This window comes from Xiphophorus couchianus, chromosome 1, assembly GCF_001444195.1.
Source record: "Xiphophorus couchianus chromosome 1, X_couchianus-1.0, whole genome shotgun sequence".
In the NCBI taxonomy this organism is placed as follows: Eukaryota; Metazoa; Chordata; class Actinopteri; order Cyprinodontiformes; family Poeciliidae; genus Xiphophorus; species Xiphophorus couchianus.
This window is the reverse complement of record NC_040228.1, coordinates 9629492-9652425: the sequence shown is the minus strand read 5'-3', so window position 1 is coordinate 9652425 and position 22934 is coordinate 9629492. Positions and strand designations below refer to the sequence as shown.

Sequence of the window (22934 nt, the reverse complement as noted above, 5' to 3'; positions counted from 1 at the left end):
CAGTATTTTCTAATACTATAATTTTATTGATACTTATCATGAACCATGATCTCTCTTTCCATAAAAATAAGAGTGCTGTCTTTTTTTTCTGAGAGGAAAACAACCTGCTGAAAACTATCAATCAATCAAGTTTATTTGTGTAGCACATTTCAACAACAAGGCAGTTCAAAGTGCTTTACATCATAAAAACACAAAAAAACAGTCATAGAAGACAAAGGCAACAATTGAAGCACAACATTTTGTCTTGTGGCAGCATTTGACTTCAGAATGTTTATTAATGTTTCATTTATAATGTTTCAAAAGCTGCTAAATCCATGTCAGGTTATAGGGAGGAGTGTACAACCATTTCAAGATGGAAGGAGAAAATGAGGACAGAATCAGTTTCTAGATATTAAAAACTGTCAGGATCAGAGTTGGTCACATCTCACAAAAATGAAGGTGTGAGATTTTGATGTAAATTTAAAGATACAGCCTGATATGGATGTATTGGTATTCTTTACATTGTTTTAGATTTGCTTTTGAAGTAAGAATACCTAAAAGTATAATACTTTTTAAAAATGAGTTTATTATTAATTGTTTATTTATTTTCTTCCACATTTATAAAATTCTTGAACTTTCAAGTCCAAGAACTTTATTTCATTATTGATGTTCCATTCTTATCAGAACATGAAAAAAATACAATTTAATTTATTATTTTGTCTCCTGAAACTGTGAAGTCTGGAAGACATAGGAAACAAAGACCCACTATGCACGTGTTTTGGTATTATTATTGTCAGGTCTAAATACCTATTAAAGACAAATTAAACAAACACAGGAAAGACAAGAGAGTTAGATTCTTTGTACTCGCGAGGAGAGCAGACAGAGACATGTTTTCAGTTACAAATCTCCAACCGCTCTGAAACACATCTGTCCGCTTCCCTCTTTTATTACTTCTAGGATCCCTCTTACATTGGGCGCTGCAACTCTCAAAGGGCGGGGGAAACAATTCATCACATAGTTGCAGCGCTAAATGACAATCACTATCTAGACACATGTTATCTACACTCTAGATTCTTCTGTTCCAGGCACGGCGTCGAGCAGGACACGTTGTATATCTTCAAAGCGATGGCTTTATAGCCAAAAGGAGAGCAGAGTTCATTGCAGGGTAATAAACTCTGCTGAGAGCAGTTGTCACCGCTATCTCCCAGGGAGGCCTCAGGAAGGAATCATAATTATTCAACACACAGAAACATTACTTATACTAAGAGTAAAACAAAAAGAAAAGCATATAAGTAAACATTATTTAAATGTAACTACAGGGCTACATGATACAACGAATATTTGATAATAATAAAAATACAATTTACCCAACAATTATTGTGTTAATAAGATATTTCACACTTAAAGAAATAGAACAGAGTTTATTGATCCTCTTTTATTTGGCATCAAAAAGAAAATTAAGACAATGCAAAGTAGAAAATAATAAACAGCTACAGCACAAGGGTAGTGCAGAATAGCACACTTTGTTGTGAATTTGACATGAACTAAAAGTTGATAGTATAAAACATGTGACCTGTAAGAAGTTTGTTACTGCAGTTTTGAGCTTAACTGTGGTTTTATAGGCTTGCATTAAAATGAATCTCCATACTTAACTTTGCTACTGCAAGATTTATGACAGGAAATGTCCTTGGATTTTGATACAAGTTCTTACTTGTACTAATGCTGTTAAATATTAACTTTTATCTTTTGCAGATATGTTATGGCTGTTGGAACTGACTTTGATCATCACAGACTGAAAGACGGTAAGATGCAGTGAAGAAGAAAAAAATCTCTTCTTTTTCATAGAGATTGCTACTTTTAAGGCGTCTGACTGTGTTTTTGCAAGAAGAAAAAAAAATTAAGCAAGATGTCGAGTATGAAGTAACAGATGAAGATAAAATAGAGGCCTACTAAAAAGTGAGGAGATCTAAAACAGGATAGGATCATGTCAGGTGGGAGGTAAGTGAAACTTTTTTGTTTTCAGTCTCATCTTTTCGGAAAAACTTCGTCAAGAGAAAAAAGTAATAATGATAAACTGATCATTTGGATTTTCTCAAATTTAATTTGAATTGAAGAATGAATGTAAAATGTAGAACATAGGTGAATAGAATGACAAGCTTAATTGTAAGGTGTTCACTCTTAACTGTGCGAGCCCTCATTGAAAAATTATTTCGGTCAAGTATGAACAATGTAAAGGGAGGAAAGTCATACTGTAATATTGTCATAACATCTTAAAACGTAAAGACCGTTTTGTTGAAAGACTAATTTCCAAAGCAATTCCATTCTCTGAACCTGCAAACTTTGCTTCCATAGGCAGCAATTTGTCTAAAAGTAGTTTAAAATTACACATAATTTTAGTAGTGTTAATGTTGCATGTTTGGAAAACCCCCCACAAATTCTATAGTTTGTTTGTAGACAGTGTGTGACACTAGTTCCAAAAGAAGCTGTAATTATTTCTTAATTTAATTTAAATTGACCTTCTTATTATGTTTTGCAGAAAAAAACTGACAGATTGAAGTATAATAGTAATACAGGAAAATGTTACTGAATAATATGTTGTTTTTGTTTAATCTGCTGTTTCTCAGAGGAAAATTTTTCACCCTGATCCTTACTATCCCAGCTGTTCTTGGTTTTATTAAACACTGAACTTATGTCAGTAAATTTTCAGTCCAAGGACGACTTAACCCATTTAACAAGCACTCACAAACCACCAAATTTGAAAACGCCTCCACAATAACACAACATGTTAATACAGTGGTTGCCAAAGTGTGGGGCGCGCCCCCTAGCGGTGGCGCAGTGCCATTGCGGGGTGGGGGGGGGAAGCGGTACGGATGAATGGAGAAAAAAAAAAACTATTACACAAAAGTGTTTCACTGTAAAGATGGTTTGTAGTTTTGTAGCAACCTGAAGTGTGAAATAAACTTCAGTGGAGTTTGAAAACAAAATTTGTGTATAAGTTTATGTCTGGTTAAATGAAGTGTGTGCCCAGTTGATATTTTTTTTCTTTTTGGGGGGGATTTTATTGTAATCCATAGGGGAGCCCAGAAGAAAATCTTTGGGAACCACTGTGTTAATATATACAAAGTGAAACAAAAATATTGGATGGAGTTTTAATATTAATATTGACACTCCATCACAGAGGCGAGATATTTGTCAATACCAGACATTTTATTTAATAATTTTGCAAAGAATTATATTTTAATGTGTCAAAAATGTGTTAAAATGTGTCATTTTAGCCTAGATACATTTCAAAATGGAAATGAAATAAATTTCAAATACATACATGCGTCTGCCCATGTAGCGGTTAATTTAATAATTTCTAGTTAAATAAAAAGAACAATAGCTGTTGATGGGTGAGCAGAGCATTACTTGTTGCAAAAGTATGACTTTATTCTTGTAATTTAAGAAGTAAACTCTTAGCTGGGCCCTGAAACTACTTTGTAGAGGTGAGATATTTGTCAGTGCTAGATGTTTTATTCAATTAGATTGTTAAACTTAAATATTTTAAGGGGAAAACTGATTTTGATTTGTTAGAGCTTGTCTAATAAAAACATTTTGCTGTTTGTCTTCTAGCTTACCTCGGCACCAAACTACAAACTCTTCTCCAGAGAGTTTGGCAAGTGACAGATCCAAGGATGAACCTTTAAAATTTGACAGTAAAGATCAAAGGTAAGACACTTTGGTAAAATTTCATGTATTTTCTTAATAAAACACAATAAATGCAGTACAATGCACACTAGTTGGTAACATAGTGAATTCTGCTCAAAAGATAGTTCATAGCTTTTGAGACGTTTGAACATTATTTTAATGCAAAGAGCATTTCTGGAGGAAACCCTGCTATATCATCCATCAATTTTATCTTTTGTATTGTTTGCATTTTCACATAAAATGTTCACTTGATCTTTGTTAATTTCTCTGTTAAATATTTACAGTATAGCTTGCCTACATTAGCTGCATCATGAGTCAGATCACATAATGTACCACACGTGTGACTGAAAACTTTCATACTCAAGTTGCATAGGCATATAGCTCCATCAGCAGTGAAAATGAGAAAAAGCAGCATTCTCAGCAATAAGTTAATCATTTATAATAGTCACAGGCCATAAAAGATGCCATCTTTTTAGGCCCGCAGGTTGCAGTGGGCCAAAGTATTGAAAGAGTGCAGGTATTGGGAGTTCTGTCCCTGGTGTTCTTTTCACTGGATTCCTGTTTATGTTCTGCTCTGGTTCCCTGTTTCCTTGTGGGGTTTTTTGTAAGTTTTTGTTATTCATTTTTTCATTAAACTTCAAAATCTACTATATGCCTCTGCCTGCAGTATTTGGGTCTTCATCACCAACACTCACCATGACACTTTCTTTGAAATAGAGTCGTTTGCCAACCCTTTCAAAGTCCTGCTGCTGATAATAATATCATGCTAATGTGTAAAAGAACTAAAAATGTCTATTTATATAAGGACATTTAATCATTCTAATATATAAGTATAATTAAACTATGACTTTATTCACATTATCATGATTTTATTATTGTAATATTATAACTTTATTCTCATAATAAAAAAAAATATTCTTAGCTTGGCTCTAAAACGCCATCATAGAGGTGAGATATTTGTCAAAGCCAGACATTTTATTTAATAATTTTGTAAAAATTTATATTTTAAGGGGAAAACTGATTTTGATTTGTTAGAACTTGTCTAATAAAAACATTTTGCTGTTTGTCTACTAGCTTACCTCGGCACCAATCTACGAACTCTTCTTCAGTGAGTTTGAAAAGTGACCGATCCAAGGATGAACCTTTAAAATTTGACAGTGTAGGTCAAAGGTAAGACACTTTGGTAATATTTAAGGAGTGATTTAATATATATTTTTGAAAAAAATATGAATTACATTTAACCAGCTTAGATGACAAGACATGAAATGGGTGTATCCTGGGGGATAAAGGAGGAATAGTTACACTCAGATTTTCTTTTATTTTGAGTCAATAAATTTATAAATGTTCCCTATAAAAATTTTGTTCAAGCTTATTTTACTCTCAAATGTGGATTATTTTAATTTACTGTGTATTTTATATTAATTCAGAGTATTTCGGTGCTGAGTTTCTAAGGGTAGTGGCAGATTGTTGATTGTACTGAGTCAAGTTCTGGTTCTGCTGGAGGTTTCTTCCTGTTAAAGGAGAGTTTTACCAATCCACTCTCACTACATGCCATCTCAGTATGAATGATTGGGTTGAAATTAATTTTTTTGTAAACGGACTTGAGATATTTGTTAATTACTGCTACATAAATTGAATTAACACTGATTTGTGGTAGTTAAAAAGAATGCAAATCCAAAACAGAAAATCATTGCTTACAATATCTAATTTTTACATATTTTTTAACAATTTTATTTTTTATACCCCAAAAGGGCAATTATCCTAGGGGATGCAAACCCTAAATTTAAAAAAATCTTTTAAAAAATATATGAAAACGAGTCATTTTAGCTTATATACATTGGAAAATCGAAATGAAATAATTTTCAAATATATACATGTGTCTGCCCATGTAGCGGTTAATTTAATAATTTCTAATTAAATAAAAAGAACAATAGCTGTTGATGGGTGAGCAGAGCATTACTTGTTGCAAAAGTATGACTTTATTCTTGTAATTTAAGAAGTAAACTCTTAGCTGGGCCCTGAAACTACTTTGTAGAGGTGAGATATTTGTCAATGCTAGATGTTTTATTCAATTAGATTGTTAAACTTAAATATTTTAAGGGGAAAACTGATTTTGATTTGTTAGAACTTGTCTAATAAAAACATTTTGCTGTTTGTCTTCTAGCTTACCTCGGCACCAATCTACGAACTCTTCTCCAGTGAGTTTGAAAAGTGACCGATCCAAGGATGAACCTTTAAAATTTGACAGTGTAGGTCAAAGGTAAGACACTTTGGTAATATTTAAGGAGTGATTTAATATATATTTTTGAAAAAAATATGAATTACATTTAACCAGCTTAGATGACAAGACATGAAATGGGTGTATCCTGGGGGATAAAGGAGGAATAGTTACACTCAGATTTTCTTTTATTTTGAGTCAATAAATTTATAAATGTTCCCTATAAAAATTTTGTTCAAGCTTATTTTACTCTCAAATGTGGATTATTTTAATTTACTGTGTATTTTATATTAATTCAGAGTATTTCGGTGCTGAGTTTCTAAGGGTAGTGGCAGATTGTTGATTGTACTGAGTCAAGTTCTGGTTCTGCTGGAGGTTTCTTCCTGTTAAAGGAGAGTTTTACCAATCCACTCTCACTACATGCCATCTCAGTATGAATGATTGGGTTGAAATTAATTTTTTTGTAAACGGACTTGAGACATTTGTTAATTACTGCTACATAAATTGAATTAACACTGATTTGTGGTAGTTAAAAAGAATGTAAATCCAAAACAGAAAATCATTGCTTACAATATCTAATTTTTACATATTTTTTTAACAATTTTATTTTTTATACCCCAAATGGGCAATTATCCTAAGGGATGCAAACCCTAAATTTAAAAAAATCTTTTAAAAAATATATGAAAACGAGTCATTTTAGCTTATATACATTGTAAAATCGAAATGAAATAATTTTCAAATATATACATGTGTCTGCCCATGTAGCGGTTAATTTAATAATTTCTAATTAAATAAAAAGAACAATAGCTGTTGATGGGTGAGCAGAGCATTACTTGTTGCAAAAGTATGACTTTATTCTTGTAATTTAAGAAGTAAACTCTTAGCTGGGCCCTGAAACTACTTTGTAGAGGTGAGATATTTGTCAGTGCTAGATGTTTTATTCAATTAGATTGTTAAACTTAAATATTTTAAGGGGAAAACTGATTTTGATTTGTTAGAGCTTGTCTAATAAAAACATTTTGCTGTTTGTCTTCTAGCTTACCTCGGCACCAAACTACAAACTCTTCTCCAGAGAGTTTGGCAAGTGACAGATCCAAGGATGAACCTTTAAAATTCGACAGTAAAGATCAAAGGTAAGACACTTTGGTAATATTTCATGTATTTTCTTAATAAAACACAATAAAAAGCAGTACAATGCACACTAGTTGGTAACATAGTGAATTCTGCTCAAAAGATAGTCCATAGCTTTTGAGACATTTGAACATTATTTTAATTCAAAAAGCATTATGTTCATTGGGAAATTATCAAAAAAATAAAAATAGAAACAATGACTAGACATAGTTTAAATAAAAATCAGGTAGAGAGTTTCAATTCAAAAGTCATGCCCTGTTCTTTATGAGTTTATATGAACACTTTAAATAATTTAGGAAAACGTGTATCAAACAACTTGCACTTATATTTTCTTTGAAGATATAATTATTGTATTTCTTATCTTAATGTAAGTTGATCTACTTGGTACGTTTTCCAGAAAGAAATTCAAAGATCGATGAATATTTAGTAATACAGAATAAAGTTAACGAATAATAGTTTTTTTAATGTTTTTGTTTAATTTTGTCCACTCTGCGGTTTTTCAAAGGAAAATCTTTCACCCTGGACCTTAATTTCTGTGCTGTTTTGGTTTTGTTGTTGATTTTATAAACACTGTATAATTTAGTAATTTGGACAGTACTTAAATGCACATCTAAACAGTATTTATATTTGATGAAATCTGTATGTAACTAAATGATTACAAGTAAGACTGGGATTTCAATTTTTTCTTTATTCAGTCTTTGAAGTGAATTAGCCAACAAAATTCAAGAAGCTTTTCATGTGCAACATCATGTTTTGGTCATTTGTATTTTACAGAATATTATTCTATGAAAATCAGGATAATAAAAGTTAAGATCACTAAATAGAAAAACAAAATAAAATCAGTTTTTGCAAAGAAACCTTAAACTGTGTGAGTCAAAACCAGTTAGTGTTAGTAGAAAAAAGTATATAGCTAGTCAAATAATAACAGAATCAAATTATTCTTTTTATTGGAAACATGTACTACAGTGTTTTGGTTTTAGAAACAGGTCTGGCACAAGGGTCCAATATTCTGATCAAAGGACATAAAAGGAACAATTTTTTCTTTTGTGTTTAAGTTCATATGATGACAAAGGAACAGTGTCTCCTGGAGCAACTGGTGTTTATATGTCTGCCAGTGTGTCAAGGTAAGATATGTCAGCAAAGTATTCACAGACTAAAAGTTAATTTGATGCACAAAAACTCTGTGCTGCCAGAAGATTAACATATTTTTAATGTAACACACTGATGCTGAAAAAGTGACTCCAAGTGGAATGAGATCTATAAACCATGATGTTCTGTAGGAGATGTTAAGATGGATCATTTTCTATTTCTTTATTAGGGAAGATTAACTGCCAGTCAGTACACAGCTGATGTGAGTCATCACAAAGTTTCTGTTTCTTGCACTAAAAAAAGATAAAAGTGGTTGCTTAAACGCTTACAGCCTCAGTAATATGTATCAATTATTGAAGCTCTGTGGCAATAAATTGCCTCAGAGGTGCATAATAGTGAATAAATTTTTTTTTCAATTTTCAATGTTTATTAAATCCTTCAACAAGTAAACATACAGTGAAACCGATGTTGACAATATCGGTACTGTAAAGTATACAACATTAAATAGTTATACAGAGAAGGATCTGAGTTTTAACATTTTCCCCCCTGACCCCACACCTCCCATACTCCCCCCACCCCAGCCAACAAAAGGAGCTAAAGCAAAAGAAAATATACTAAAGTAAAAATAAAATAAAATAATGTAAACAAAAAGTTCAAACACACTGCATCTTTTATTCTGGACCAATAGTGTTTGAGCCTTATCTCTCTGGTTTTAAGAATGGTTCCCCATTACTCTGATACTCCTCAATCTGACCGTTTATTTTGTGTATGAGTCGTTCGTAAGAGGCGGTTCCTAAAAGTGCTGCATACAATTCTGTATAGGTAGGGATATTTTGACCTTTCCAGTGTCTTAATATAACTCGCTTAGCCGTAGTGAGGGCAATTTTAAGCCATTTTGCCTCCTTTGTTCCTATTCCGACCTTATAGTCTAAGAAGTTCAGAAGTCCCAATGTAGGTGTAAAGAGTAAGTTGGAGTTAAGGGTGCTGTTAATAACCTCCTGCCAATAAGAAATTAGATTCGGACACATGAGGAACATATGAAGCATGTCTCCTGAACTTTGTTTACATCGCCAGCAGATATCAGAGTTACTTATTCTAGCTCTAAATAATTTAACTGGTGTCCAATATAATCGATTCAAAATTTTGAACTGTATCAATTTGGAGCGCGCATCTCTCATGGGTTTTAACATTTGTTTGACTATTGCGCCCCATTGTTCTTCTGTGAACTTTTTGTTTAGTTCTGATTCCCAAACCTTTTTAAGTCCTGTATTACAAGTGTTCTCAATCAGATAGTTATAAATATGGCTTACTCGTCTTGCGGAATCTTTCGTTTTACTAAACATAGTGTATATTGGTGATTCTGTGGGTATGGTTCCCTCAGGATTCTTTAATTTTGTGAGGCAGTCCCTGATTTGTAGGAACTTCCAGAAATCTTTGTGGTTTAGATTGTATAATTCTTGAAATTGTTGAAATGACAGTAAGGTACGATTTTGGAAGAAGCAGTTTATACTGTCAATCCCTTTTCTATGCCAATTCCTCCAAAAGATCATTTTTCCCTCTATTTTTATTTTTGGGTTATTCCACACTGAGGCTGTTCCTTCAGTGAAGGGACAGGTGTTTGCTTTTTTATGTAACTGCTACCAAACGATTTTAGTGTGAGTGATAATTGGATTGGATTTAACTCCATCATTTGGATGTTGGGTTAGATAATCAAAAGCTTTAAATGGAGCATTTATTTCACTTTCCAAGTTCACCCAGGTCGGGTTATTGTGGTTGTTTAGCATAAGTGATGTTATTTGTGCGCTTATAAAAGCTTCCTGATAAAGTTTCATATTGGGTAGTCGTAATCCTCCATATTCTATTTTAGTTTGAAGTTTAAGGGCAGACATTTTAGGCTTTTTCCCCTCCCAAATAAAGTTGTTTATCATTTTGTCCAGGGTTTTAAATATAGGGTGTGGGATTTTAAGATGTAGTAAATTGAATAGATAATTTAATTTCGGTGTAATAATCATTTTAATGGCCTGGACTCTACCCCACAGCGATATTTGTAGCTTGTCCCACCCCTTTAAAAGCAAGCTTATCTTATTTATCACAAGTTCAAAGTTGTCCCGAATAATGTCTTCCAGGTCAGCGTTCAGCAGTATGCCTAGGTATTTAAGGTTTTTTGGTACCCACTGAAATTTCCACTTTTGTATATGGCTTTCATAACAAAATTTTGACAGGGGCATTACTTCGCATTTAGACCAGTTAATCTTGTATCCAGATAATTCAGAAAAATTGTTGATCAAATCAACAAGAGGATTCCTCAGGATTTGACAGTAGAAGCAGTACATCATCTGCAAAAATCAACATAGTGAATACATTTTTAAAAAAATATTCTTTTACTTTTATATAGCAAAGTTTTCATCCCTTCTGATATAAAAAGTAAGCCTACTTAACATGTCAAAGTATTTTTATCTAAGCTTTTAAGAGACTTAACACAATACATTCTTGAATTTTGAAACAACAATAAATGGCTTGTTTTAAGATCCAATGGTTGATTACTTAAGATTTAAGTAATATTAAAATATATATATTTATTTTAATTATGTTTTTTGAGTTTGCTTTGAGTTGGTATTACTTAGTCATATTCAAATCAAACTTCCTGTCCACTTTTAATATATTTTTAACACAAAACCACCGGGGTTAGCAAGTTTCTTTAGGAAACCCTGCTATATCATCCATAAATTTTATCTTTAGTATACAAAAAGATATAGTATGGATAACTGTCTGCAGAGTGAGATAAAATAATGTAACACAGAAGTGACTGAAATCTTTCAGATTCAAGTTGCATGGACATGTAGCTTCAGCAGTGAAAAGGTGAAAAAACAGCATCCTCAGCAATACGTTTATCATTTATAAGAGACATAGGTTATAAAACATGCAGCTTTTAAAGAGATATAATTTCTTCTTCACTGGAATTTTGTTGTTTCATACAATTGTTATCATTCAATGCCTAGAACGTATTGATCCAGCAAGTTGTTTTGCCAAAGAGAAGTACGTAATCGCAATTTTATCTATTGAAAACCATGGATTGATATAATAAATATGTTCAATTCAAAAACTGTTTTTGCTGTTAAATTATTGAATAAATAGACATATAAAGTCAACGACAATTATATTTAATTGTTTTAATTGGTTGTTTAGGTTATGTAACCTATTCATATATTTACAAAGTGCTATTATACCCATTCAGCTTTCAAGTGTTTCAGGAACCTCCTTATCATCCATTTCACTTTGAAAATATACTTCTTTACAAATATGAACTGTGAATGCTGACATTAGCGATGGGGACATCTGTGCTTCCTGCAACATGTTTTGCATTGAGATGGTATTTTAGGTTTGAATAGCTCTGCTACCATTGTATGAAAAAAAATTATTAATTGCATTAAAATGTTTAACACATTAAAATATTAAAATAAATGTGATGAGGTTCCAGCCCTAGAGTAAATAAATTACTTTACTGTCCAGTTTTTTAACTTAAAAATGATCAGTAAAAATTTGTCCGTTTTAATAAATATAAATCAAAACAGTTAAATGTTTTGTCTTTGTCTGCAGTGTTTCTAATCACATCCAATCTGAAACATCTGGACCAGCTGACACAGGTGAGCATGACTTATGTTTTTTTAAGTCTAACTGTCCATTGGCTTTAAATTGTTTACTAATGAATAAATATTTTCAAGAGATAAACTCTCAGTGTCAGATTATATTTTGTAATTGTAAGACTTTGTTTTTACTTGTTTTTTTGTTGGTGTTATTTTAATGAGGTGTTGTCTGATGTAGTAATGATTAGTGTCTTACTTGCTTTTGTCAAAATATTCCTGTTATTTCTATTTGAACATTAACAAAAAAATTGCCACCGGAAAGTAAAACTAATTGTTTCTAAGAAGACCAAGTTGTTTTTTCTCTCCCTAAATTATAAAGCCTAAAATCTTATGAATCTTAAACCAGTATTTGTCAGGTCTTATTATTACTTTCCCTGACAATAGTTGATGTTTCAAGACAAAAATGTCAATGATGTAAAATAATAATAATTTGCTGGAGTGACACTTAGTGAATATTATTACTTTTTGCTGAGTTTAAATTGTTGCGCAGAAGAAACACAGATTGTTTTTATTCATTAATTCTGAATGCTTGATGTTGATTGTTGATTGTTGATTGTTGATTGTTGATGAAAGCTGGATGCCAGGAGGAAATATGAGATATTAGTGCAGATTATTGCTGAAAATATATTCTGAATAGTGTTGTCAATCATGTGTGTCAAATATGTTATGGTTATTTCTGTTGTTCACATATCATTCATTTAAAAATTACAGGAGGAGATAAAAAAAAAAAAAATGACCTGAAGGAAGTAATTCTCAAGGAGGTGGGAAGACATAAAATTGACCCAAAACTCTCTGAGATAGTGACGGTTGAAAGTGGGAAAAAGGAGTTAATCACTCTCAAAGATTTATTTCCTGGAGCATCTCTGTTTTCCAAAAATGTGCGAACTGTACTGATGAAAGGAGTCCCTGGGGTTGGTAAAACCTTCCAAACAAAAATGTTCATGATCGACTGGGCAAAAGGAAAATCCAGCCAACACATAAAGGCTTTAGTGACCCTTGACTTCAAAGAGTTGAATAAAAAGAAGGATGAAGTAAAAAGCATGGAATCTCTGCTGGATGATTTCTTCCACAAAAAAAACGTTAACGTTTCAAAAGATGACAAGAAAAAGATATGTTTTATTCTTGATGGACTGGAAAAATGTGAACTTCCTCTTGACTTTGTAAACAACAAAGAAGTCAAAGACTTGAAGGAAGCAGCATCAATGGATGTGCTGCTAACGAATCTGATGAAAGAAAATCTGCTTCCTGAAGCTCATATTTGGATCATTTCTCAACCAAAAGGAGTTGAGAAGATTCCTTCTAAATATATCAACAAAACTGTTCAATGTCAAGGTAAGAATATTTGTCTAAATCAATTACTCTTAATTTAGCTTCTATGCATTTTTGTTTACTTTATTCCAGACTTATATGATTTTACATAATTGTATAACTTTGCTTTGTCTGATTAGAAACCTCTGAGCAACAGAAGAAGTTAGAATCATGTATGAAAAATAAATTTCTGAAAGAAATCACTGACGAAAAAGATGAAATCAGTCATCCAAACCAGAAAACAACGGAACATATCATCAGAAGAGAAAATGGCTCTGAAGAAGGGAGAAGTAAACAGGACAACTTTAGAAAAGTGAATCAACCTTCTGAGATCTTCAAAGATGTGAATGAGGAGAAAACTAGAACAGTGCTGACCATTGGAGAAGCTGGTATAGGAAAATCTTTTCACATAAAAATTTTTATAAAAGAATGGGCTAAAAAGGATAAAGATACCTGGTCATTTTTCACCTGGATCAGAAGACCATTTTCTAGCCAGGCAAAACCTGCAGAACTTTTGTTTCCACTTGACTTCTCAAAACTCAACTTGATAAAAAATAAAAATATGAGTTTGGTTGATCTTCTTAATCACTTCTTTGAGGAAACCAAAAATATCATCATCTCTGACTATTCCCAGTTAAATATTGTATTTATTTTGGATGGACTCAATGCATATCAAGATTGTTTAGACTTTGAAAACAGTAAAACTTTGACTGATGTCAGAGAACCAACCTCAGTCGACATGTTACTAACAAACCTTATCAGAGGAAACCTGCTGCCAGAGGCCCACATCTGGATAACCTCTCAGCCTCCAGCTGCTGAGAAAATCCCTGATGGCTTTATTGACAGACTGACGGAAATACGAGGTAAGATCTGCAAATACAAATTTCACACAATTAGATTGAACTGGAATGTATTTTCTAACATTTAAACTGTCATCAGTAAAATTACAAAATGTTGACTTTTAGTTAAAATCAAATCAAATTATATTAAAATTTATAAACAAATTAGCTATGTAACTTTTCAAAATGAGTTTCAAGGATGAATCTTTTCCACTCCAGAGAGCTATGTAGGTACAGTAAATATGTCTTAATTAACTGTGTATTGCTCAGGCTTCAGGGTGTAAAACTAACTCAGAAATTGACAATTAAGTTTCATTTATTAAAAGTGAAGAAAGTTGATGAAAACCAAAATAGACACAAAAAATATATTTAGAAAAGCACCAATTCCACTCTACATATGACAGATTACACAATAACTAAGACTACATTCACACAACAGGCAAATGTGAAAAAAATTTAATTCTGAAACAAATCTTATGTACACTGTAAAACCCTGCAAGTCAAGTTAACTCAAATGAATTAGGGAAACTGATTGCATAAATTGATTTAAGTTTTGCAACTAAACTATTTTAGTTTATTTTATTAGGTGATTACAATCCAAGGAATCCAAAGCAATTAGGATAAGGTAACTCAAATACATTTGTTAACTCGTTTTATTTAGTATGTTGCAACTTACTAACTATGTTAGTAAGTGACTATGTTACTCATTAACTATGTTAGACAAAAACACTCTATTTATTCATACTTATTTAATTGCGTTACATGTTTATATTAAAATTAAGTCATTTTAACTTGAATGGTTCTTATTTAAACAACTTAGATCTCTACTTGAGTTATTCAATCCAATTGCACAAAACTGCATGAGTCAGACATAGAGCTCCTGGGGGCACTGGGAGGGTAGCACACCCCTGGAACAGGCCCATAGGGGGTCCAGATAGAAGACAAATTTGGACTTTATTGATCCAAGCTTTTATCACATTTGAAAAGAGTTAAAGGTGGGTTCTCTCACAATTAAATTCTGAGTACAGTGTATTTGAGGGTTATATAGGTTGCCACAGTCAGGGTTGACTCATGGTTGTTAAAAACTTTACAACACTGACTGATTTTAGTGACGTAGTAGGTATAAAATATTGAATAAAATGTTGTGCTATATGACTGGCTTTTTTTCACTCTTACATTTAACTGTATGATATGCAAATTTACAAGTGGATGGCCAATATTGTCTCCAAATGTATTCTGGGTAAAACTTGTTTCAAACATAAAACTTCAGCACAACAAAATACTCATTCACAAATACACATGAATATTTTGTATCACAAAGACAAATAAGTAATAATTTCAGTAGCTATATTTGTATCACCATAGTATTTATATTTTTAACAAAAATACCCACAACACAATGGTGTGTTTAAGGCAGTCATGTTGTTGAGTTTATTTTTTTTTAATTAGTTAATGTTGTTGTGTTTTCTTATTTTGTAGTTGTGTTTTTTTATTGTTTTTTTTGTAATTGTGTTTATTGATTTATGGGCCTAGTTTGCACATCAGGGCCACCGTAAGTCGTAAATAGTTTACACAAAAGTATGACTGCGGCTCCAATTAATTAGTAGTATAAAAGGTCACACAAAAAAGAGAGACTTAAGACCTGCTACTAAGAAATAAGTAGTTAAAACTATATTAAATAAAACTGATTAAAAGCATAACATTTAACAGTTGCGTATTGGTTTCCAAAGGGCAATGGTCATCGGTATACCAAAGTATACTCCAAATCTGCAATATTGTCATATCTAAAATTGCAAATGTTGCTGATAAAACTCTTCTCTGCTTGAATCCAGTAATATTTCAGCGATATTTGTATATACATTACAACTCATAATTTTAATTCAACACATGGCAGCAAGAACTTTCCTTGACAAAAATCTATGATCCCAAGTAGATTTTCAGTGATCTGCAGAAACGTCTGTAGTTTTACGTTTTAGTCTGCTGTGAGCTTGGATTTTTACTACATAAAACCCCTAAAAACAGAAAATTGCAAGTTATTTGTTGTAAAAACAAGTTTAGTTTTTACACCTTTCTCACACAGGAGCAGGTCAAATTTTGTGACTAGTAGTCTCTTATTGTGTGTCTTTTTAAATTTATATCAAAAGAATATTTAATATAAAATTGTTTCAAAAGTATTTAATCTATGTTTTTTGTTTATCCACATTTTATTTTTTCAGAGAGGCCTGATATCAGAAGTCAAAGAAAACTCAAAAGTCAATTAAAAGATCAATTCACCAGTGTGTCTGAAGGGATTGATGGACAGAAGACCTCAGCTCTTCTCAACGAGGTCTTCACTGACCTCTACATCACAGAAGGAGAGCGTGCTCAGAATGAAGCCATGCAGGTTCAGGATGCAAAGTTTAAAACGACAGATGAAGAAACATCTATTAAATACTGCAACATCTTTAAACCTGCAAATAATAATCAAAACATTAAGACTGTTCTTACCGTTGGAGTGGCAGGCATAGGAAAAACATTTGCCTCAATGAAATACATACTTGACTGGGCAGAGAGCAAAGCAACAGAAAACATTTTTTTCATTTTTCCACTTCCTTTCCGAGAGTTAAATCTGAGAGCAGATAAAGATCACAGTTTACAAGATCTGATTCATCAGTTCTTCCCAGCATTGAGGACATCTGAAATAACTGACTATGACAAATACAACATTCTGATTGTTCTGGATGGTTTTGATGAATGTCGTCTTAATCTTAAGTTCAGTGAAACAAATAAATGGAGTGATGTCACAACACCAACCTCAATAAATGGTCTACTGTCAAATCTCATCCTGGGAAATTTGCTCCCTGAAGCTCAAATCTGGATCACCTCCCGACCTGCAGCATCCAACAACATTCCTCCAGAAAACGTTGATCGAATGACAGAAGTGAGAGGATTTAATGATGAGCAAAAGGAAAAGTATTTCATGAAGCGATTCAGTGATGAAAAAGTGGCAGAAAAATTTTTCTCATATGTGAAGAAATCAAGAACTCTTTACATAATGTGTCACATCCCTATTTTCTGTTTCATCACATCAAAGGTTTTGGAGGATTTTGTTGAAAGAAATCAAGATGATAAACTGCCACAAACTCTGACTGACATGTACACACATTTCCTTTTGCTCCAGCGCAGACAGACAAAAGTAAAATATAATACAGATCAATCAACCTCTGAAACCTCTGGAACGGAGACATTCTGTGATAAAACTAATGATGAAACAATCCTATCTTTGGGAAAACTTGCTTTCAAAGGCCTAGAGGAGAAAAACCTTCTCTTTAGTGAAGAAGACTTGACCGGTTGTGGGACTGATGTAACCAAAGCTGCTGTTTTCTCTGGGTTGTTCACTCAAGTCAAAAGAGAAAATCACGAGCTATACAATCAGAATATGTTTAGCTTTGTCCATAAAAGCATTCAAGAGTACATGGCAGCTCTCCATGTCTTCTACTCATTTAATAACAAAGGAGAAAATGTGTTCGTAGAATCCAGCTCAGCAGCCTCAGAGTTTTATAAGAAAGCAGTGGACAAGGCTTTTGAGAATGAACATGGGGACTGGGACATGTTCCTTCGGTTCCTAGTGGGTCTCTCTCTGGAATCTAATCAGAATCTACTTCAGGATCTGATTGATAAGACTGAAAAACACAAAGACATTAATAAGGAAGCAGCAGAGTACATCAAAAAGAAGATCAGAGAGAACAACAGTGACACAGAGAAAAACCTTAATCTTTTCTACTGTCTTAATGAGCTGAATGACGACACGCTTGTTCAAGAAATCAAAAATTATCTTAAATCAGAAGAAAAACCTTTTGAAACTTTCACTGCGTCTCAGTGGTCAGGTTTAACCTTTGTGCTGCTGACATCAGATGAAAACCTTGAAGTGTTTGATCTTAAGAAATACCTGAAATCAGAGAAAGTCCTTCTGGGATTGATGCCAGTGGTCAAAGTCTCAAACACTACTTTGTAAGTATTTTTATAAAAACTGTAAAATACTCCTTTGGTGAGTTATCACTTGTCATATTTATTCAGTGTTTTAGGATTTTGATGCAAAAGTTTCCAACTCAAGTTGCATAGGCATATAGCTTCATCATCAGTGAAAAGGATAAATAGGGTTAGGGTTACCTAACCTAAGGAGAAAAAACAGCATTCTCAGTTCATAACTATTCCAGAAGCTGCTTTAAAAATCTCCCAACAGTAAAGAAAATATTCAAATGTTGCACTGCTTATTTGAAAATTAATTCACAAATATACAAAAGTTCAAGGCCATACACTGTTTTAGCAGGTATCTTCTTTGGCCTTTTTACATTGCTTCTCTCTTGTGGTAACAGTAATGCATTACAACTAGAGCTCTAAACTAGCAGGCACTTTTTCATTAGGGAGGGGCAGCAACATTATTAAAGTTAAGGCCAAATAGCGACAAAAGCAAAATGTAAGCATGAGATGATGTTCAATAGAATGACTATTTGAAGCCACAACAACAGATACTCATCCTGACTTTGGTAAAGCATTGAAAGCTACCTGGTATTCAGTCAAATTGGTGTTTGACAAGATGTGTCATTTACTTGGAAAAACATCTCACTCTGAAATAACAATAATCCATTTGGTTTGTTTCATATAAAAAGTGTTATTAACCTTTTACTTTTACCTTCATACAATTGCCATACTTCCATCAGTTTGTACGTTGACGAAACAAACTCACTCAATCATAATCTCCTCTTCAATAAAAGAAAGCTGTAAAATATTATTGTAAAAATACTCTAAGTTGCTTCCAAGTACTGTACGTCACTACTTCAGAATATTACTTCATGTTACTTACTTCATTGTGAACAGACTATTAATGTTATACATTAGAGTTTGGGCTTTTGCCTTTGTCTAGTTTGACAACACAAACATGATAACTTGTCTTTTACTGTTTTAAAACAAGACTCAAACTTTGTTCCTTTACTGTGATTCTTTGTTATTTTAGAAGAAAATCACACATGGTTTGTCAAATTAACTTGATTGTTTTCATGGATCTTTTTACAGACTGAGTTGGTGTGAGCTCTCTGAAGAATCTTGCAATTGTCTGACATCATCAGTGCTAAGCAAACCATCTTCTAATCTCACATTGTTGGACCTGAGTCATAATGATTTGCTGGATGCTGGAGTGAAGCGACTTGCTGATGGGTTGAAACATGTGAACTGTAAACTAGAGACTCTCAAGTAGGTTTTTCAATATATCAACCAGTGTTACAGTTAGTCACTATTTTGAGTTTATAGATTGTTTTGTCCCAAGATTTAAGGTTATTCTATGTGTTCACAATTCTTGTTTGTGTAAAGTGTCAATATAATACAACAGTCCTATGAAAATAGTACTGAGAAGGATAAAACTAAAGCTGAGAGATGAGCTGCCCATGTATAAATTAAATAATTTGAAAGTCTTTCCTTAGAGGTGACAGTGGCTCAACCTACTGGTTCCTATTTTGGAACCAGTAGGGTTCCAGTTTGAACACCATTGTGTTGTGGTTAAGATAAATAATTGTTATTATTTGTTGTATCGCTGTAAATTTTTGCTGAGCTCTATTTCTAATCCAAAATTGTGTCTTTGTGCAGGCTGGCAGGATGTCAGGTGACAGAGAAAGGCTGCATTTCTCTGGCTGAAGCTATTGAGTCCCATAAAAACTCCTCTCTTAAACACTTGGACCTGAGTTACAATCATCCTGGAGACAATGGGATGAGGGCTCTCAATGCAATAGTTGAGGATCCAAACAAGAGACTTGAGACAGTGAAGTGAGTAAATAAATCAGACATTATTTAGTACTGCAACTTGTAGAAAAATAACTTAATCTAATGATGCACCATGTCTGAGTAGAGCCTTTTAAACAGCAATCAGGTATTTATGAGGGATCTCACTGAAACTTGTCTTGCTAGGCTTGGCTAAATATGTAAATAAATGTTATTGTCCAAGAGCTGGTGAATTAAACTTAACACACACAATGTGTAATAAATAACATAATAATACGCTTTCATAACTGGAAGAAATAGGAATGAAATATTATCTAATGACTTTCTGATTTTTTTTGGAAAATAAAATGAATCTTTCTTGTCTTACTGTGCACAGCTTTGACTATGAAGGAAAACATCGACTAAAACCTGGTTGGAGTAAATGTAAGCTGTTTTTTTCCCCCTCAACACTTTTACATTTTTGTATTACAAGATGAATCATGTTTATCTGAAAGTGAAAGTTAGAACTTTATCATCTGAAGGGTATTTAACAGGCAATAACGGTCATACTAAAGATAACATATGACTTCATACAGTATATAAGGAAATCACAAAATACTTAATGACTCCTAATTCTTCAAATTTAGCAGATTTAATTTTTAAATTTATGGATTCATTATGGTAAAAACAGTACACATTCTGAAACTGTCATTGTTTAAATTTTCCAAGGCTTACTTTATTTTCTTCTTGAACACTTTCAGATGGTGCAGATCTTATGTTTGATAAGAACTCAGCAAGCAGACGACTTGTTCTGGCTGAAAACAACAAAACAGCGAAAACTGATAATGATGTCAAGAAGCTGGAAATGCGAAATACAAGTGATGAAAGGTTCAAGAGGACCCAGGTATTTTGTGATGAAGGCCTGAAACACCTTTGTTACTGGGAAGTGGAATGGGAAGGTGTGGTGGGAATTGCTGTGGCATATAAAGATGTGGGTAGAAACTGGAACCGTGATGGTGGTCTGGGTTGCAATGACAAGTCCTGGAGTCTGCTCTGCTCCAAGACTGGATACAAAGCCATGCATAAAAACACAAAAGAAGAAATCAAAATCTCTACATGCAACAAAGTAGGTGTGTTTCTTGACTGGGAAGGAGGAACTCTAAGTTACTACAATACATCATTAGAGAAGCGGAGCTTAATTCATACTTTCAAATCAAAATTCACAGCAGAGCTATTTCCAGCCTTCTGGTTTGAGAAAGGTTCTGTGACTTTGTGCGACCTGTAGATTTATGAGTGCACAAGTTAGAAAGACTGTAAGCACTTAGAGGGGTGTGAAAAGCTGTTTTCCCCTTTCCTGATTTCATTTTTTTGCATATTTGTTACACTACAAGGTTTCAGAACATTAAAAAAATACATATAAGTCAAAGACAACACAATTAGATGCAAAATGGAGTTTTAAATGCATGTTTATTATTTGGACCCGGTGAGGTCATCTTTTTGCAATATATTTGTAATGAAAAGTTTTCATCACTTCATATTCAAGGTATTCCTCAAAATACATGTTATTGATATCATGCAATTCAAATTTTTAATTTAATTCTTTTTATTCTTTTACGCATTTTAAGAAATATCATGTTTTATGTTTTATCCGCCTATGTATTTTATATTTCAAATACAAGCCTGTTATTTAAACTATTTGATGAAATCCAGAATATTTTTATTATATTTTCTATTCTGCATTGAAAACAAATTTGCTGATTGATAAAACTGACATTTAACTTTTTCCTTTCCTTAAGAAAACATGCATTTAAAAAAGAATTCTAAGACGTTTAAAATATTTTATGTAACTTGTTCAGAGATAAAAAAATATTTTTACTATCTTTTTTTATTTAAAATATTTGAAAATACAAACGTGCTATGTATAGTTAGTAAATAGCAATTTTCTACAAAGCCCTGTGTGTTTGTGTTTGTGTATTTTGGAACAATAACATTTTCCAGGCACTGGATACCTCAAATATTTAACTGTCTAAATCAGGGGTGTCCAAAGTCGGTCCTGGAGGGCCGCCATCCTGTGTGTTTTAGTTCTCTCCCTGGTTTAACGCACCTGGATCCAATGATGGCTCATTAGAGGCCTTAGGAGAACATTGACAAGCTGAGAAGGTTGTTACTACAACCAGGGAGAGAACAAAAACATGCAGGATGCCGGCCCTTGAGGACCGACTTTGGACACGCCTGGTCTAAATGAAACATTTTCTAATCATGGAAAACTGGAAAGTTGAATAGTTGGATCCAGATATTGGTAATATGATTTGTTTGATCTTTGTTCAAGGAGGAACAGAAAAACACTGAAAACATTTAGTTTTATACAACATAAATCCTTTACTAAAAAATTTTGGATTTGGTAATAAATCAAAACATTTTCTTTTTAATGTTGCATTATGGAGCTACGGGTACACGTTAACAAAAATAGTCTTTTTTTGTGTGGAACATTCTGATATTACATATTTTTTGTGTGCATTGTTCTTATATTGTTTGTTCTGTCTGGGATTCCAGTCAAGTTTCTGTAATGCATCTGCTGTGCCAGCAGGGGGTAACTATATTGAGATTGACCATGTCACAATTCAAAGGAAGAAGAGCCTAAGTTTGGATCAAGCTGCACGATTCTTTCATAGCTGAAGAATTTTACAGGCATCAATGTTCATAATCTGTTAAAAAATGTGTTAATAATGTGTCATTTTGTGCATTTGATAGTTAATGGAACTTTTTTACACAAAGCATTGCGAGTTGGATTTAGTTGCCAAAATGAACTGTGCTTTTAAAATAAATATATTTTTGTTAAAACAGATCCAGGATTTTTGTTGTCTTTAAACATACCAGTGACTTATATTAGAGTTGGTAACAAAAACAATTACAAAATCTGTATCACAAAAACACATAAAGATTTAAAATCTTAAAAGAGAACATTTTCTAATCTAATTGTCTTTATGCTCACAAATGGATGTGTTTGGTGTTGTAGTCTGATTAGTCCCTGCAGCATATATGCAGTTGTTGTACTATAAATGTACACAAATTTGTGTTCTTTTCTTAAAGTTTGGATTGATTCTTCCTCTTTATATCCATTTTTCTTGAAGAGGATCATTGCACCAAAGTGCATTGATCTATGTATTTTCTATATTGCCAACAAATAGCCCCACACCGATGTGACAATAATGTGATATTTAATTTCATTTTATTGTGAAACACTGAATGACATCTAGTCAGAAGGTATTAAAGTTTCTCAGCAGCTGCTATGTCAGACTTGAAACTGGG

General features: G+C 32.8%; 1 protein-coding gene across 1 annotated transcript; it reads left to right on the top strand.

The window, feature by feature from the left end:
• Nucleotides 1-1948: 1948 nt before the first annotated feature.
• On the top strand, nucleotides 1949-21298 carry LOC114148750 (uncharacterized). The gene is made up of 12 exons (XM_028024214.1): nucleotides 1949-1977; nucleotides 3592-3687; nucleotides 4741-4836; nucleotides 5831-5926; nucleotides 11702-11748; nucleotides 12460-13080; nucleotides 13197-13919; nucleotides 16112-17885; nucleotides 18948-19124; nucleotides 19515-19691; nucleotides 20023-20069; nucleotides 20387-21298. Exons 1-12 carry the CDS (start codon nucleotides 1964-1966, stop codon nucleotides 20908-20910), a joined length of 4392 nt encoding a protein of 1463 aa, XP_027880015.1. The 5' UTR covers nucleotides 1949-1963; the 3' UTR covers nucleotides 20911-21298.
• The last annotated feature ends 1636 nt before the right edge of the window (nucleotides 21299-22934 follow it).